The sequence below is a fragment of the Chlorocebus sabaeus genome, chromosome 24 (assembly GCF_047675955.1).
Source record: "Chlorocebus sabaeus isolate Y175 chromosome 24, mChlSab1.0.hap1, whole genome shotgun sequence".
NCBI classification, from domain to species: Eukaryota; Metazoa; Chordata; class Mammalia; order Primates; family Cercopithecidae; genus Chlorocebus; species Chlorocebus sabaeus.
In genome coordinates this window covers 82,864,079-82,882,526 of record NC_132927.1, presented here as the reverse complement: position 1 = coordinate 82,882,526, position 18,448 = coordinate 82,864,079, and the positions used below count along the sequence as shown (strand labels likewise).

General features: G+C 42.4%; 2 gene segments (V, D, J or C); both read left to right on the top strand.

Annotated features, from left to right (window-relative positions):
- The first annotated feature begins 2,679 nt into the window (after positions 1-2,679).
- Positions 2,680-9,229, top strand: LOC103229845 (immunoglobulin heavy variable 4-38-2-like). The segment is given in 3 exon segments: positions 2,680-2,761; positions 2,845-3,168; positions 9,102-9,229. Coding segments are annotated over 3 exon segments (498 nt in total).
- Positions 9,230-15,716: 6,487 nt separating this feature from the next.
- Positions 15,717-16,358, top strand: LOC103229847 (immunoglobulin heavy variable 3-23-like). The segment is given in 2 exon segments: positions 15,717-15,854; positions 15,958-16,358. Coding segments are annotated over 2 exon segments (447 nt in total).
- Positions 16,359-18,448: the final 2,090 nt, after the last annotated feature.

Sequence of the window (18,448 nt, the reverse complement as noted above, 5' to 3'; positions counted from 1 at the left end):
TAAAATTAAACAATTGTGAAGACAACCTCAATGTTCAACCATATTTCCACCCTTCACACCCTTCACCACAAAGGAAGTTTCATCTCTCCTGGAAGTTGGGTTCATTTTCAAATTAGTTATTTTTTATTTTAATATCTCAAGATTATTGTATGTGATATTTTAGCAGAAAGTGAATTATGGGAACTTGAACTAACCAACTGAAAATACATTCACAACTAATTAATCAAGATGCCAGAATGTGATGGGCTCCAGGCATTTTAAATTCAACAGGCTTTGTAACCAGGCTTTAAATTTACACATCTTCCTGTTACCTTCACAGCACAGTCAACTCCCATTATATAAGAAATCATGAGTGCATTCCCAAGGGTCATGCATAGTTATAAAAATAGACATGGTGAGATGAAGAGTCGATTGTTTAAATTCCCCTCTGAAAAAGCAGCATCAACCCAATGAACCACTCTCTTCCCTCTGTGACTAGAGCTATGTCGCAGACCACATGGACCTAAATCCTTAATGGAGATAACATGACTACATAAATTGGACTGATCGCTTTCATGCTATAAAATTAATAGGTGACTCTGCACTCCAGCCTGGGCAACAGAGCAAGTCTTGTCTGTAAAATACAAAGGAAAGATAAATTAATAGATACTGACTGACATTTCCGATATTATTTTCATAAACCGAATTTAATTATACCCACATTGTTACCTACATCTTCATTGAAAAGTTCCTAGTTATGTTGAGTTCCATCAACACTCCACGTGTCCAAATCTGGACATCCAAGAGAGTCTGGAGGATAAAACACAATGAGGACAGTGAACCTGGTGTATATTCAGCACCTCTTAACTCAGGAGGACTCCGTACACCCTGGAACAGTCTGCTTTTCTGAATGGCTCACAATGACTCCGGCTCACTCTCCATCATCCTCAAACATCTGGCCCCTGTTTGCCCTAAGTTCACTCTCTGCTCCTAGTCTATGCTCTGACGTATTTGCAGAGGTGAAAATGAGCTGTCAGACAGAACTTACTTCTCAGCTCAACATGGAATTTACTGTTTCATTTAATGACCACTCTTTCCATGATGGTTGGTTTCTTTTGGCCTGTTTATTACTGGTGATTTTCAAGGGAATCTCACTTGAATCTTTACTCTTTTGCATTTTGTCTCCATGACAATGTTGGGAAGTTTTTCCTCTAGCATTATAACATGATCCAGCCACCTGACACATATGTGGCAAAAAATACCTACAAATTCAGAAGTTCTTTGGTTTTCTTTGCACAAAATATAATTGTTGCTCTTCTGTGTGTGAGCATATCCTAGCATCCCTGTACACACCCATGTAGATGTCTACAAGCCTATGAATTTATTCCCTGTAAATAAAAAAAATCTCAATTTCCCTCAATGTTCATAATTCTCCTGAGGGTGAGGAAGGTATTTCTGTTCAAACAAATGGCCCAGAGAACACCTGGTAGGTAGGTAAGGAGCTCACTTCGCTCTGGATATTGAGTCTGTCTGTCTCTTTCCCTCTGTCTTCTCACAGAAGGTCAGCCCACTTGTTCAGCTCCTAAGAAGAGAGCCCAGGTTTAGCCGGATTATACAACACACCCCGCTTCTGATGACTCTCCTGTTACCACAAATCCATGGAGTAGTTTATTTATTATATAATTCACCAAACTAATGTGAAATGCCCAAGTTGCAATAATGCACACCTTAGGGTATGTTCGTGCAATTCAGCGGAAGAGAAAGTCTTTCAGAGACAGATAGATCTGAATTGGTAAATATGTGGGTACGAATTCTGGACTTGAGTGTTATTGTCCCGCCATGTTTCACAGGTGTGACCTGTCAGGGGAGAACCAGAGTTCCTTGTTCTGTCAGAGGGAAGGGCTTACAGAGCTGCTCTCTGGTTCCTAGGAAAGGTAATTTCACTAATCTTGGTGATGAGACTAGCCTTCAGTGCTGATGTACTATAGCGTTTTTATCTGAAGTTGTCACTGCTATCCCCAGTGTACATCTTTTCACACAGGAGCGTTTAGAGGTCAGGGCACATTCTCAGGGTCACACATTGAGAAGGATGGAGATATTTCCCACTACCTTCTCCTGAGATCTCACACAGAATCTCAAATTTCAAAAGTTCTCAGAAGGGCAGTTCTCAGGTGCTATTTAAAAATAACGCACTTCCTGGGACAGGTAGCATCCCTCTAACCATGATGGATGTTCTGAACTACAGTACACATTGCATGGATCCAGGTTTGTCTCAATTCACTGTGATTATTACGCTCGGCTGTTGTTTCAATGTGTCTGAAGAGGTAAATGACAATTTAGATGACCTGGGTGTGTGGTTGGTTTTATATGAATCTTTAAGGGTAGAATAGTTGACCCTATTCCAAAATCTGTCCCTGATCCGTGATCACACTCATCTCCCAGACCAGCTCCTTCAGCACATTTCCTACCTGGAAGAAGAGGAATCTGGGTTTGGTGAGGGGAGGTCCCAGGAAGAGAACTGAGTTCTTAGAGGGCACAGCCAACATCCTCCTCCAAGGGTGAACCCAAAAGACTGGGGCCTCCCTCTTCCCTTTTCACCTCTCCATACAAAGGCACCACCCACATGCAAATCCTAACTTAGGCACCTACAGGAAACGACTACACATTTCCTTAAATTCAGGGTCCAGCTCACATGGGAAATGCTCTCTGAGAGTCAGCGACCTCCAGTGTAAGAACATGAAGCACCTGTGGTTCTTCCTCCTCCTGGTGGCAGCTCCCAGATGTGAGTGTCTCGGGGATGCAGATATGACGATATGGGAGGCTGTCTCTGATCCCAGGACTCACTGTGGGTCTCTCTGTTCACAGGGGTCCTGTCCCAGGTGCAGCTGCAGGAGTCGGGCCCAGGACTGGTGAAGCCTTCGGAGACCCTGTCCCTCACCTGCGCTGTCTCTGGTTACTCCATCAGCAGTGGTTACTACTGGAGCTGGATCCGGCAGCCCCCAGGGAAGGGACTGGAGTGGATTGGGTATATCTATGGTAGTGGTAGTAGCACCAACTACAACCCCTCCCTCAAGAGTCGAGTCACCATTGCAACAGACACGTCCAAGAACCAGCTCTCCCTGAAGCTGAGCTCTGTGACCGCCGCGGACACGGCCGTGTATTACTGTGCGAGACACACAGTGAGGGGAGGTGAGTGTGAGCCCAGACACAAACCTCCCTGCAGGGAGGCGGAGGGGGCGGGCGCAGGTGCCGCTCAGGACCAGCAGGGGGCGCGCGGGGCCCACAGAGCAGGAGGCCGGGTCAGGAGCAGGTGCAGGGAGGGCGGGGCTTCCTCATCTGCTGAGTGCTCTCCCTCCTCACCAGCACCTCAGCTGTCCCCAGGGCTCCTCTTTCTTTGATATCTGTGGTTCTGCTTCCTCACATTCTTCTGCCAGAAAAGAAAGGAGGAAGGCACATTTTTCTGCTTACTGCTTCGGTTTCACCAATTACTAGGAAATTTCCTACAAGTTCCTGCATGACTCATAAATCCTACATGACTCATAATGGTAAAATATATATATATATATATATATATATATATATATATATATATATATATATATGGATTCTCACTATCTCTTGATTTGTGTCATCAATCAAATGGTGCCCTATTTGAAATTCATTTACTGAAACCTTAAATCCAATGGATCTATACTGGGATTTTAATGATGTAACCTCTCACTTTTCACATGCACCCAGAGAAGAGGCCATGTGGAGACCTAGTGCACTAGAAGGTGGCCCTCCACAAGCCAGGAAGAAGCCACACTAAGAACCAATTTTGCCAGCTCCTTGATCTTCGACATTCAGACTGCAGAATTGTAAGAAAATCAGTATTTGTTGTTTAAGCCACCCACTCCTGTTGTCTTTTACGAAGACCCAAACTGACTAATACCACGTAACTCTGTTAGCTCTGTCTCCTGGAGGGAGAAGCAGTCCCCTGAGGCTGGGCACATCTCTCAGATTTCCACAAGAAGTAGGCAAAAATAGTAGCTCTCATATAAAAATGTGTCATGGCCCTGTTGGCCATTTTTGAGCAAGGTCTCTGAAACCAGCCCTGGTGTGTGTGTGTCATAAATGTTGTCTTTTATCTTTTATTTGGACAGAACAAATACACAAGAGGTACCAGCTGGATGGAGATTGGCCACTGACCATCTTCTGTTGTCTCCTTAGTATGTCACAGAAAACCACACCAACATCACCAACGTCACTGGTTTTATTTTCTACTACCTCAAATGGACTATAGAAATGATCCCTGCAGTATAGTCTATTTCTTCAAGTTTCTAAATTTGCACTGAATATCTTCCTAAATGGGGAGCTACATGGGGTCTGAGTTTTGTTTCTTTCTTCTCAGTCTTGGCAGTACCAAGGACAGAATAGACTTAAAATAAAATTGGGCCATCAATGCCCCCAACACCATATCGCTTTCTAAAATCCACATCCTGCATCCATCCTTCTCTGGACACCCCTCATGGGGCTACCCAGGAATGACCAGAAACTGGCATCAGCTTATGGGCTGAGGTCACAAGCTATACACACATGTGATTTCAGTCACACACACTCTACTGCAGGACCACAACTGTGTGCTGAGGAGCTCAGGCACCTGCTGATCTCAGTCATTCTCTAATCAATGACACACCTCTTATTAATGAAGGCCCAGATGGCCCCGTCAGCTGCGGAGCAGTGGAGTAAAGCTCATGGGTGGGTCCGTCAGGCAGAAGTCAGACAATGGGATGGGATGGCTGGTCACTTCCATTTTCACTGATGTTCCCAATGAATTTTAATGAAATAAAACAATATTACCTACCAAGGGACAGAAAAGAAGACTGGCTCTTCAAGGTAATTAAGGACCAGGAACTTCATTTGGGGGGATAGTGAAAGACACTTTTAAGTGGAAAGCCCTAAAACATATACAATAGCTGACAGAGTGGCCACTGTGCAAATGAAGGGTGAGGAGCCAATGGTAGGGTCCGTTCCTCCAAGATGTCCCTGGGTATGTGATGGTTGGACTTCTCATGCATATGAATGTAAGAGCTGGACTCAGGGAGAAAAAAGGGCCATATCCCATAGGAAAGGAAGGAAAAAAAGCAGATGGGCATCCCTGGAGAGAGCTCATTAGATTTGGTGTATTTAAGATGAAAATTTCTTCCAAAAATTGTCATGTTCTAACCTAAATGTGAATCTCTTCAATAAATTGAGAATTAACAGGAGAATGGAGCTAGGACTTGAGAGAGGAAACAAACCATGAGAGAGCAGAAAGCAAATCCACAAAAACTGCCACATGACAGAGGCCAGAATGGAGCTGATGCAGCCACTTCATTATTCTGCAGACTTGTTGACCATGTGGAGAAGGGGCTTGAACAAATGGGGACGTTCTCCACCCTTCTGAATCAGCCTCCTTCTTATGCATGAGTAGAAATCATAGTTTGGAGGTGACCTTCCAAATTTTCCTGTCTTTACCTCTTCCGCCAGGGGTAGAGCATCTTTTCCCAACCACAGTGGTTTCTCACCAGTGTCCTCAGCTTCTGATCCTTTGTACTTACCCTGCAGATTAAGAATTTCTTCTGGATAGAGTTTTCTGGGAATTTTCTGTTTTCTTTAGTTTCTGTTGACTCAACCACACCCCATAGGACACAGGTTTTATTGGATTTCCCCTGGAGATAGTGGAGGTGGATCCAGGCGTTCAGTAGTCCTCGCTATTCTTCTCTTCCTGTCAGCACCACTGGACAGCGGATAAGGGTGTTGACTGTGGATTTTTCAAATTCCTGGGAAAATACTGCAAGGACTAGTAGATTCACACTCTACCACCTTTAGCACATGCATCCAAAAAAAAAACCTCACTAGATATTTCCAGGTCAGCCTGTTCCTCTCTCAATGCCTCTCTCAGTGGCATCTGCCCTGGGTCCACTAACATGTGGGCCCCAGTCCTCTTGGCTAGTGTCTGTCTCCTCAGATTTCATTCTTCTTGTTTGCTCTGTGAAAGCAACTTAGATATGTTAAAAGGTTTTCTTCTTCATTTATTCACAGTTTTTCAGGTTTGTTGTTAATGAGGTCATAATGAGATAATAGTTTTCTCATTTTTCACATTTGCACACTGAGTAGCCACTTTCTATATAAAAGTCAGAAACTAAGAGAACAAATCAAATATCCATATCCACTACAAGTGAAGAACGATAAACAATTTGACATATGGTTATGGACCAAAGTACAATGCAGAATTAGAATCAAGGCATCCTCATTCTCATAAAAGCCTGTCTACATTCTCAAATAACTCTGCTGAGTGAAAGTAGCTGAAGAATTAAGAGTGCACTTCATAAACTTCTAATTGCATAAACTGCAAAAGGTCCAACTATTCCAAAGCAACAGAGCAGATTTGAAATTTGTGAGAAATGGGTGCTGAAAGTAATTGAGTGGTGAGAGGAAATTACAGAGAATTGACAGAAAGATTTAGGGGTTGGCTTAATTGTACACAACCTGATTAAAGTTTGCACACTTACGTTACCATTTTCCAAATTGTGCAGTGTATATTTGAATTGATTATTAATTGTACTTAAAAAGCAGTAACAAAGAAACAAATGAATAAGTTGATTGAGGAGGAGCAAAAAATAGATGAGTATGAGCACTCGAAACATCCCAGACTCTTGAAAGTACATGTGCTTTAACACCGGTGCTCTCTATATATTTCAGGCCAACAGCAGAATACAATAAAAGAAAACAGAGATGTCCTGGCAGGGGTAGAATCCTGCAAACCTCACTAGGCATGTCCCACACTGCCCTCGAGTTCTGTCAGGAGAGGAGTCTCCTCTAGTGGTCAGAGGCACAGGCAGAGATAATGGGGCTAACTCTGTCCAGCTGTGTGGCCTTGGACACATTGTACAAACACACTGTTCTGTGTGTAATTTATCTTTCTTAAAATGTAACATTGTCTCTTGCATTAAATGTATTCTTCAAATATGTAAAAATGAAGATGATGACTGCTAAATGATTATCAAGGCACAATCATATAATATAAAATGACGTTTTCCTGAGTGATAAGATTACTACCAATCTCCCCCAGGGCACTTTATCTGCTCTGAGCCCTGCCACTCCTCAGGATTCCCATCCCAGAGCTTTCTATACAGTAGGAGACATGCAAATAGGTTTCTCCCTCTGCTGATGAAAGCCCAGTCCGGACCCTGCAGGTCTGGGAGAGAAGCCCCAGCCCTGGGATTCCCAGGGGTTTCCATGTGGTGATCAGGACTAAAGACAGAGGACTCACCATGGAGTTTGGGCTGAGCTGGGTTTTCACTGTTGCTGTTTTAAAAGGTGAACTAGAGAGATGAAGTGCGAGTGAATAAATTTGAGGGAAACAGTGGATATGTCAGGCAGTTTCTGACCAGGATGTCTGTGTGTTTGCAGGTGTCCAGTGTGAGGAACAGCTGGTGGAGTCTGGAGAGGACCCAAGACAACATAGGGGGTCCCTGAGACTCTCCTGTGCAACCTCTGGATTAACCTTCAGTAGCTACTGAATGAGCTCCGTTTCCCAGGCTCCAGGGAAGGGGCTGGAGTGAGTAGTAGATATATCGTGTGATGGAAGTCAGATATGTTATGCACAATCTGTGAAGAGCAGATTCACTGTCTCTAAAGAAAATGCCAAGAACTCACTCTATTTGCAAATGAACAGTCTGAGAGCAGAGGCACGACTGTGCATTACTGTATGTGAGGCCCTAGGTAAGAAGACAGTAGCGTGAACACAGACAAAGAATTTGCTGCAACGATAAGGGAGGAGGCTGGGTTAAAGGGGGCTCGGGGGCTCTCAGAACCCACAGGAAACAGGGTCCGCTCTAGGGCAGGTGCAGATGGTCGTCATGGGCTGCTTTCCTTCAGGGTCTGTGGCTTCCTGTACATCCAACAGTTTCCCTGGCAGCCTCTCTACATTTATGTTTCTGTGGCCACCCCTGCGGTCTCTGGACATTCTCATTTGTTGCAAAGGCAGATGTAAGTACTGGAGGCATAAAAATGCACAGGAGGCCAGGGAGGCTGCAGACATTGTTACCCCAGAAGGTCAATCTCACCACTAGTGCTGGAGGAGGGTGGAGTTTGATGAGGCTGCCCTAAGTACCCTGTAGTCTAAGATAAGTCCAGTGAGGCCACTGGTGCCTCCCACAGCACAGTTGTCCATCAGGAATCTCTCTCCCATGTGTCCCAGCAGCAGCCACACCTCAGTATCTCCACTGTGCACAGCTATTGTCTGGGAGGAGCCCCCAGGATGGGTGTCTTCGGCACACGCCAGGTGACGGGTGTTAGAGTGCAGTGCAGCAGCTGGCTGCCTGGTCTATCGGGCTCCCCGATGCTGGAGGGATGGGAGGTACATTCTCAGGCCCAGCACCGTTTGTGAATTTTTGTATAAAAACCGTGATTTTGCTTCATTTTCTCAGATGACATAGATAATTAAGAAGAGAATCTGCAAAGAAATTGTAATTGTCAACTTTACCCCAAATTTATTGTTTCTTAATTATGTGTAAGATCCAGACATATTATTGCCTTTGTCATGAGAAATTGTTCTATTTAAACTGAAATTAGTTTTTTTCTCATATTATTTGTTTTCTGCCCAAGTACAGAGATCTCGAGTAAGGTAAGTTGGGTTCTTTCCATACACTAACCCTCACTTCCCCCAGACAAATAGCAGAAACTTTCCTCGCTCTGAATCTGTGGGAGGACGTGTTCCTGTACAACTGAGAGCCTGCAGAGACCCCCAGGTCCAGCTTCAGTGAGTCAAGTATTTCTCCATGTGGGTGACCTCCACCCCCAGTGACTACTGCTCAGGTCTAATTGTGGGTTAAGAATTAGGACACCCTTTAGGTTATCACATCTCAATCCTATTCTGAAAATCACAATTAACAGAGATAGTTCAATGGCCATTTTCCTGACATAAGTTTATCTTTATTATTTGGTTCCAGGTATGGAGAAAAAATGTGACAATAAATTTGTCTGAATCTAACCTCACAGTCCACTGCATTACTCTAGGAGACCCACAAATTGAACACAAATGAGTTCTTTATTCTCATAAAAATGTATGTATTTGGGAATTTCAATGTGTTCTCCAGAACCTGTGCATGCCAACAACTGTGTTTCTCAGTGCACTCTTGGCCTGGTGAAGCCCTTACAGACCCTCTCCCTCACTTGTGCCATCTCTGGATTCCCCATCACAACCAGTGCTTCCTGCTGGAGCTGAATCCATCAGCCCCCCAAGGAAGAGATTGGAGTGAATCTGGTGCATAGGTCATGAGGGAGTGCACAATCCAACCTGCTCCTCAAGAGTCTAGTCACCATCTCCAGATCCATCTCCAAAACCCAGTTCTTCCTACAGCTGAGCTAAGTGAGCCACAAACACGTAGCCATGTATTTTTAACAAAAGACACAGTGAGGAAGCCACAGTGTGAGCTCACACCCAATCCTCCCTGTGGGGGTGTACAAGACAGCTGCGGTTCGTCAGGACTCCAGGGTTCGTCAGGATACTAAGGGGCGGTCAAGACCATTGTAGATGCTCTCAGATAGCCGGGGGCCCTCAGGGACCATGGAGGAAAACCAGGACACCAAAGGGTGCTCATTACAGCAGGGGGCTCCGGACAATTGTGGAGACTCAGAGCAGGTTCAAGGCTCAGCCTCAGGGCAGGTGCAGCTGGGGTGAAAAGGGGATGGATGAGGGGTTTTGTGACACCATCATATTTCACCCCTAGACACACTCCACTACGTCTATTCTAATGCATATGCGTGTTTGTATTATTAGAGCATGATATTTATATAAATACATAACCTTAGTTAGGTGTCTGAAGTTGTCCTCTTGCTAAGTGTCCATAGCTAGGTACATCAGCCTTGTCCATAAGGACTAATTCCCCACAATTACTTGAGGACCTCATAAATTGTGGTCAATTATGTAGAAGTCCTCTCTTTTTCTGCTAAATGTTTTCCCTTCTTCTCTTTCTCTCACACACAAATTTACATACACCCACCCCACAACATACATAAATCTATAATTTTTATTACCTGATATATTCAATAAACCTAATTAATGAGCAGCTTTTCCAGCTTCGTTGTTTATGTTGTTGTAACAATAAGAACCGTGTGTTTCCCAGCTGTGTACTTCTCTAAGCTCATCTTTGTTGGTAATACCCAGAATGAAAAGCAACCCAAATGTCAATCATCAGCTTAATTGGTAAACAAGTTGAGGAAAATTCATACATTGACATACTGCCCACTACTGCCATCAACTAATGTTGAGTACACTCAACAGCATGGTTAAATTCACAAGTACTTGTGATGAGTAAAATGAGCCAAAGTAACAAAAGTGCACACATAAGATACAACTTTCATAAATTCTGTAGAACAAAAAGTAATCTAAAGTCACATAAAAATCAGTAGTTCACTGTGAATATTGTAGGAGAAGGGAAGGTCTAGGAAGGAGGAATTACAGTACAAGAGAAAATTTTGAGGGAATTGACTTGTTATCTATGTTGCTAGTGATAATGCCTATGACTCTATTTGTAAAACTGAACACTTCATGTGGAGATTATTATTTTTAAATTTAACTCCATTAAAGATAGTACTAATTATAGCAGGTATAATTTGGTATCAAAAGAATTAGACAGAGATAAATAAAATATATGAAAAGTCAGAGACTCTTGAATATACACATGAATGAACCCTGGGCATCTCTGTATTTTTAGAGAAATATTAGAATACAGAAAAATAATGGCATAATTTTATGTCACTAAGAAAATTTATCAAACTCCACCAGTTATGTGGTATTAGTTCATTTTCACAGTGGTATAAAGAACTACATTAGATTGAGTAGTTTACAAGGAAAATAGGTTTAATTGGCTTAACATTTCTTCATGGCTGGGCAGGCCACAGGAAACTTACAATCATGGTGGCAGGTGAAGGGGAAGCAAGGCACATCTCCCAGGGCAGCAGGAGAGAGGGAGGAGGAAGTGATACACACTTTTAAACCATCAGCGGTTGTTAGAACTCACTCACTATCATGAGAACAACATGGGGAAACTGGACCCATGATCCAATCACCTCTCACCTGGTCCCTCTCCTGACATGTGGGGATTACAATTTGAGATGATACTTAAATGGGGATATGAAATCAATCTATATCACATGCCCAGCTCTGTCCTAGAGCTGTTTCAGGAATCCAGTGTGTCCTGTTGATAGAAACAGTGACAACAAGCTCACACCATCAGTTGTAGTTGACACCAGGAAAAGCGAAGCGATCACAGCTAAGATTTAGTTTGAATGTCGTGTCTGATGAAGTCACACACTCAGAGCAAGTGAATATGGAAAAGTTTATCATTTGCACTCTATGGGTGTCTGGTGAGTGCAGGGCAGGTTTCCCAGGAAAATCTAAAACATCTTGAAAGAAGAGGAAAGGAGACTGGCTCAGTGTTTTTATAATGGTTTGGTCCTGGGAGCAGAGTGAGGGTTCCCAGTCACGGAAAGGGGTTTATAGGGTTTGAAACTCCCATTGGCATTGAATGAAGATGATCCTGTGATTCCAAACTAAATTCACCTTGTGTGGCAAAAAAGGAGATGAAGGAAGAGTAAGACTTAATTCATCAGCAGTCATGCACCAAAAAATAGTGTGACAACTTATTCTATGTAGCAGGAATAAAAACAATAAGAAAGAAGATAAGCGTTCAGTATGGGTGGACAGCACCTGGCTCTACAGAAATGAGATGACTTTAGAAATATAAGCAAAGAATAATGAGAAAAAGAAGGAGGGGATGGGGAATTAGTCAGAGTCTTGGTCTAATGTCTTGGGAAGAAGCTTCTCACAATCAAGGACTATCAGCTTATTTTGCAGGTCTTAGGTCAGCTGTCTGCTTAAAAACATCAGAAACGCCAGAGAACCTATGAAGGTGCTTAGTTTAACATTTCCTATTTGAGTAGCTTTACAGTTGTGTGGAATTCTTAATTGCTTCTTTTTTTGTTTGTTTTAGAGACAGGCTCTCACTCTGTCATACAGTTTAAAGTGCAGTGGTGTGATCATAGCTCGCTGTAATTTTGAACTCCTGACTCACATATTCCTCCCATCTTAACCTCCTGAATATCTAGAACTGGAGGGACAGGTCACCCTCCCCTCCTTATTTTTTATTTTATTTTTTCAAAGAAAAGGAACTCTTTATGTTGCCCAGGCTGGTTTTGATTGCCTGGTCTCATGGGATTTCCCTCACTTTGCTCCTGAAAGTGGTGTGATTATACGGATGATCCACTGAATCTGGCCTGAACTGATTCTTTAGTTGCAAATGAACCCAGTAATTAACTGCCTGAATGTTTTCTGCAGTGAGTTAGTTAAAAGGATCTGACAAGATTCCTTCCAATGTGATTCAAGAGCAGTATTTTCCTCTGATGTTCCTTCCAGTTTTCTTGTTGAAGATCACAAGAGTCTGTGGAAAAGATGTAGTAAAAAGGTTGCCTCAAACTCTTCGTGGTTGGAGTTTACATCACACATGCATGCAGTACGACAAGGATGATCTCTGGGGGTAAAGTCTATAAACATATGGGCCTTTTAGCTGCCAAGTCATAGGGTAATAACTGATGCACCCTGAGGAGTGGACCATGATTCCATAGTGCTAGTGGGAGAGTGGGAGAGCCCTTGGCCAAGGGAGTTTTACATTTTATTACAGATTTGATAATTTTAATATACAGATGCCATTTTTTAAACATTCCCACAAGATTGTGAGTGGGATTGATTCTGTCTTATGTGAACAATGATAGTGCCCTCCATGGTTAGATTATGTTATAAGTTATGTTATAAGCTAGGTTAAGCTAGAATGTTTGGTATATTAAATCACAATTTTTTTTAGCTTCCTTGTTAGTTTTTTGTTTGTGTGTTAGCATTTGCTTTAAAATTCTATTAATCAGATCTCTAGTAGATAGAAATTCATCTGAAAGTTTCTTCCATTGTTGTCCATTTTGATAGGATTTCCAGAAGATATAAGAACCCTCTGTCTTTGCAAAAATATTCCAAAGTTTTGCACCATCTAGAAATATACGTACTTAATTTTAATTTTTAATTTATTAAAAAGTTGTGATAAGTGCAAAGGTTTCTGCCTTCTGAGTTGGTTTCATAACACCCAGAATAATATATCCTAAATGGAAGTTTGTACTGGTAATACAAATTACTGGTTAATAACCTCTACTTTTATTATTGTGGTATTATGCATCAATATATAATCTTAAATCAATGATATCAATGGGACTCTTACCTAAATAATATACAAAAGATTTTCCTGATCTTGACATAAAATAGATGTGAATACATTCTTCGTATTCAGCCGTGTCTCCTGTCTATCACATTATGAGCCACATGCTAACTTTGACCTTACTTGGGACTTGTTCTAATTTCAAAGTAGTTATTTATCTTCATGCAGTGAGATGTGTGGCCATTTTATCAGAGAGTGATGAGATACAACATTAACTATTTTCCCTGCAGGCACGTTTAGGCAAGCCCCCTGTGCACAATGACCTTGGTGGGTTGGACATTCTTTGGGGCCTCTCCCCTGTCTGCCTAGGAGAGTTATCTGCCATCTACCTCTATCATTTTCCTCTTTGAAGAAGTGCATCTAACTGCCGTTAGAATACAGACAAAGGCCAAGCTTAACTGCTTCCAGCTGATGCGGGATGCTGCTTTGGGAAGATCTCCCTTGGAGGCCTGCCTATGGGACCCCAGTAAAAGGGAGCCATTATCTCAGGCTTCACTTGGATGACCATTTGGAGTTGGATGGCCTGAAGATGAGAAGAGACAAGCCGGGTTATTAGAAGGCATGTATCAAAACCAGCCAAGGTGATGAGACAGTTTGAATACAACTTCCAAGGCTGCGACACGCCCAGATAACTGGTGGCTGTAATTGCACCTGCTGAGATCTGGGCATGGGGCTTGGCTTTTGTCAGCTCCCTTGGTCTTATTTTCCCAAAGAAACCTCCAGGATCGGGGAACCCTGTTTAATCCCATCACCTGGCGTGATTTGCAGGATAATTGCTCAGAACTAAAATGCTGATGCAGATGTTTATATTCCCCATGCCTTTGCTTCTTCTGAGCTGCAGCCAGAGATCATTGGTTGGTTCACAGGAATAAGCAGAGTTAGTCTAAAATGGAAGCACATACTTAAAACAACTGAAGAGATTAGAATTTTAAAATGAGTGTATGATACATTTTGAGACATAATTTTTTCTCTCTCCAATTCTGATTTTTGTCAGGACTGACTTGTTTGCAAAATCAACTTTAGTCTTATACATGGCCTGATTATTTGCATAAAGTACTGCAAGAATAATTAATAATGTTTGTGTAGGAAAAACCTGCAAGCACTAGGAGCTTCACAGTCTGACACTATGAGCACATGCATCCTCAACAACTCTCTGAATATTTTCAAGTCAGCCTGTTCCTATCTTAAATACCACCCCGTGGTTACTGCCCTAGGAACACTAATATATGCGTCCTGGTTCTCTCTCCAGGCTCTTGTCTCCTCAGATTTCAGGTTGGTTTGTTTGTTTTTCTCTTTGATATCAACTCAGATATGTTGGACGCTTTTTCTTTATTTGTAGTTGTTCAGCTCGGTTGTTAAAGAGGTAGGAATAAGATCATGCCATGCTGAGTAGCTGCTTTTCTCTATAAAATCCATCAACTGAGAGAACAAATCACATTTTGTCACTGGTGAACAATAAAATAGTTTGACATATATTTAGGTACTGGAATATGATGCAGTGTGAAATCAAGTCATGCCTCACTCATATAAAACCACAGCTAAATTATCAAAGAATTGTGCTAGGTAAAAAACACTAAGGAATTAAGAGTAAATTTTATATGATACATTTGTAGAAATTTTAGAAGGTGCCACTATTATAAATTAACATGGAGAAGATTTAAATTTTTCTGAAAACATGGTGCTGGGAGTAATGGGGATGTGAGTTAAATTTCAGAGGAATAAGAGAAGATTTAGGGATTAATTCAATTATTCAAAACTTGATTGAAGTGCTGATTGAATGGTTGCAAACATAGGTCTACATTTTTCAAATAATTCACTATAAATTTGAATTAATTATTTATTTCTTACACTTGAATAAAGCAATAACAAATAAATAAATGAACATTTTGCTGAAATGGAGCCATAAACAGATTGATATTGACACAAGAACATGACTGACTTTGGAAAATACACACACGAACGATGGTTCTCTCTAAATATTTAGGTAAATTACAGAAAGTTGTCGTAACAGATGGAGAATCCTGCAGATTTCACCAGGCATGGTCCACGCTGTCCGGTAGTTGTCTTAGGGGAGCCGCCTCCTCTGGTGAATAGAGCACAGGCCCAGAAAATAGGACTAAATATTTTTAGTTGTGTAATCTTAGACACACCGCACAACTGCTGTGTTCTCTATGTAAATTATCTTCTGTAAAATATAACATTAAAACCTGCATTAAATATATAGTGTAAATATGTAAAAATAAAATCAGACTGTGAGAGCTAAATGTTAGTTAAGGCACAATCACGTAATATAAAATTATATTTTCCTGAATGATGGAATTACTAGCAATCTCCCCCAGGTCACTTCATCTGCAGTGAGCCCGGCCTCTCCTCAGATGTCGCACCCCAGAGCTTGCTATATAGTGGGGGACATGCAAATAGGGCCCTCCCTCTGCTGATGAAAACCAGCCCAGCCCTGACCCTGCAGCTCTGGGAGAGGAGCCCAGCCCTGGAAGTCCACAGTGTTCCATTCGGTGATCAGCACTGAACACAGACGACTCACCATGGAGTTTGGGCTGAGCTGGGTTTTCCTTGTTGCTATTTTAAGAGGTGATTCATGGAGAAATAGAGAGATTGAGTGTGAGTGGATATGAGTGAGAGAAACAGTGGATATGTGTGGCAGTTTCTGACCAGGGTGTCTCTCTGTTTGCAGGTGTCCAGTGTGAGGTGCAGCTGGTGGAGTCTGGAGGAGGCTTGGCAAAGCCTGGGGGGTCCCTGAGACTCTCCTGTGCAGCCTCTGGATTCACCTTCAGTAGCTATGGCATGAGCTGGGTCCGCCAGGCTCCAGGGAAGGGGCTGGAGTGGGTCTCAGCTATTAGTAGTGGTGGTGGTAGCACATACTACGCAGACTCCGTGAAGGGCCGATTCACCATCTCCAGAGACAACTCAAAGAACACGCTCTCCCTGCAAATGGACAGCCTGAGAGCTGAGGACACGGCCGTGTATTACTGTGCGAAAGACACAGTGAGGGGAAGTCAGTGTGAGCCCAGACACAAACCTCCCTGCAGGGACGCGGGGGGAAATCAGCGGCAGGGGGCGCTCAGGACCCACTGATCAGAGTCAACCCCAGAGGCAGGTGCACAGGGAGGCTGATTTCCTGTCAGGATGTGGGACTTCCTCTACTTCTTACAGTTTCCCCAGGGAACCTCTCTAAGTTTAGAATTCTGTGCCTAACAATGTCTTCTCTAAGTATTTGAGAGAGATTAGTTTAATATGAGGAGCTATTCTCACCGGCACACATGTGGGTTGATGCTTACAGGGATGAAAAGTCCTCAACCATGGTCACCAGGATCAGAATCCTGAGTAAGTTCAGGGCTCCCTGGTGAGTCTTCTCCAATCAGACCCAGGACAGGGACCTCAGTGAGGTTCCCTGACTAGAACAGTCTTTACGGATCCTGGTCACAGACAATAGAGAGGCTTGGGCAGGGTCAGTGTCATGTAGAACCTCACAGGTTTCACGTCTGACCTTTCTCCTGACACTGAAGTGTGCAAATCAGCATCTGCACTGATCTGGCGCTTCTTTTGTTCCTAATTCAATTATTTTCTTTTTAGTTGTTATTCTCAGTTTTCCATTTGCTTTTCCTGCTTTCTGGAAAAGGAAGATGTTTACCCTGTGGTCAGAATTCCAGGCCTCAAGCCCTTTCCTGGCGCTTAGGTGGGTCTCAGGCTGTGGTTGCCGCAGTCACGCGGGAGAGGCTGGTGGGACTTTCTTCACTCCTTGTCACTCAGGACCCTCCACTGTGTTGCAAGGAGACTCATCTGTAAATACAGGTTGCCAGTGGGGACTGAAGGGGACAAGCTTGTTTGGTTAACGTGGGATGTGGATGTGTTTCTAATCCTGTTCTGAAAAATCTTCACACAGTACTTTCTTCACTAGTGGTGTGAGGAAGAGGATATGAAAGTTGTCAGAATCAAAATGGAGATACTCGTGTTATAATCTTTACAGGTGAAGCTGGAGAACGTCATGAATAGAGGGTTCTCATGCGCACATCCCTGATAACAAGAAATATCGTAAAAATACTCTGCACAGCCACAACCTTGAACAAAGGCTACCACCACAATAAGAGAATTAATATTGTGAGGATATCTGCCCTGCAACTCCCTGTCCAAACTTAAACTGATTCCACCCTTGTAATTGATTATTCTATCCCACAACAATTGTCTGAAAACAGCTCAGGTAAGCCTCCTCAGTTATCTTTTAAGACACGTGTCTTCTTTTACCAACTTAAATATGCCCATGGATGATCCCCTTGCGATGCTCATTTTCATTTAAATTTGATTTGATTTTAGAGAGTCTCTTTCTGTCTGAAATTTAGGTTTGACAAGCTGCAGATGGACACACCACTTTCCGGTGAGATGTAGGGGATGACGATTTTGGGAGATGACTGGAAACATCCAATATCCTCAGGGCCGGCCATCAGTAAGTGCAGGCTGGAAGTCTCAGAAAGAGCTGAAGCTGCTTAATCACCATGCAGTTTTACCTTCTCCAGCTCTGCTCTGATGGAATCAGGGCCACGTTGGTTATCGATGATAATCTACCTAACATAGGGTCAGCTTATTACACTTTCAATAATGTCTATTAAAAATTCACACCCCCACCTGGATTAGTGTTTGATCAAATAACTACAAAGTATTGTCCAGCCAAGTACACCACAAGATAGACCGTTATTCATGGAGAAAAACATTTAACATGAGTTCTAGTGTCTGATACTGTTAAAGGTGTAAAACTGATTATTTACTCATTAGGCTATTTTTGTTTTTGCTATTGAGTTGTAGAAGTTGCTTTAACATGTACAAGTTTTTTTTTCTTGTTTTTGTATTTTGTTCAGAGTTTTTATCATGAAACCCTGAATTTTTTCAAATGTTTTCTTCTTTGATGAAATGTTACTGAGATATTTTCTCTAGTTTTTTAATGTGGTGTGTCAAATTGATTCATTTGAGGATGTTGAATCATCTGTGTGTCTCAGGAATAAATTTCAGTTGATCATGGTGTATGGTCTTCTAAAAAAACTTTAGAATTTATTTTACTATCATTGGGGGGTTAATATATGTCTACTATTGATATTAGTCTGTATTTTTCTTTTATTGTGGTGCCTTTGTTTATTACTGGTAATGCTACAATGGTAGCCTCAGAGAAAAAGTTT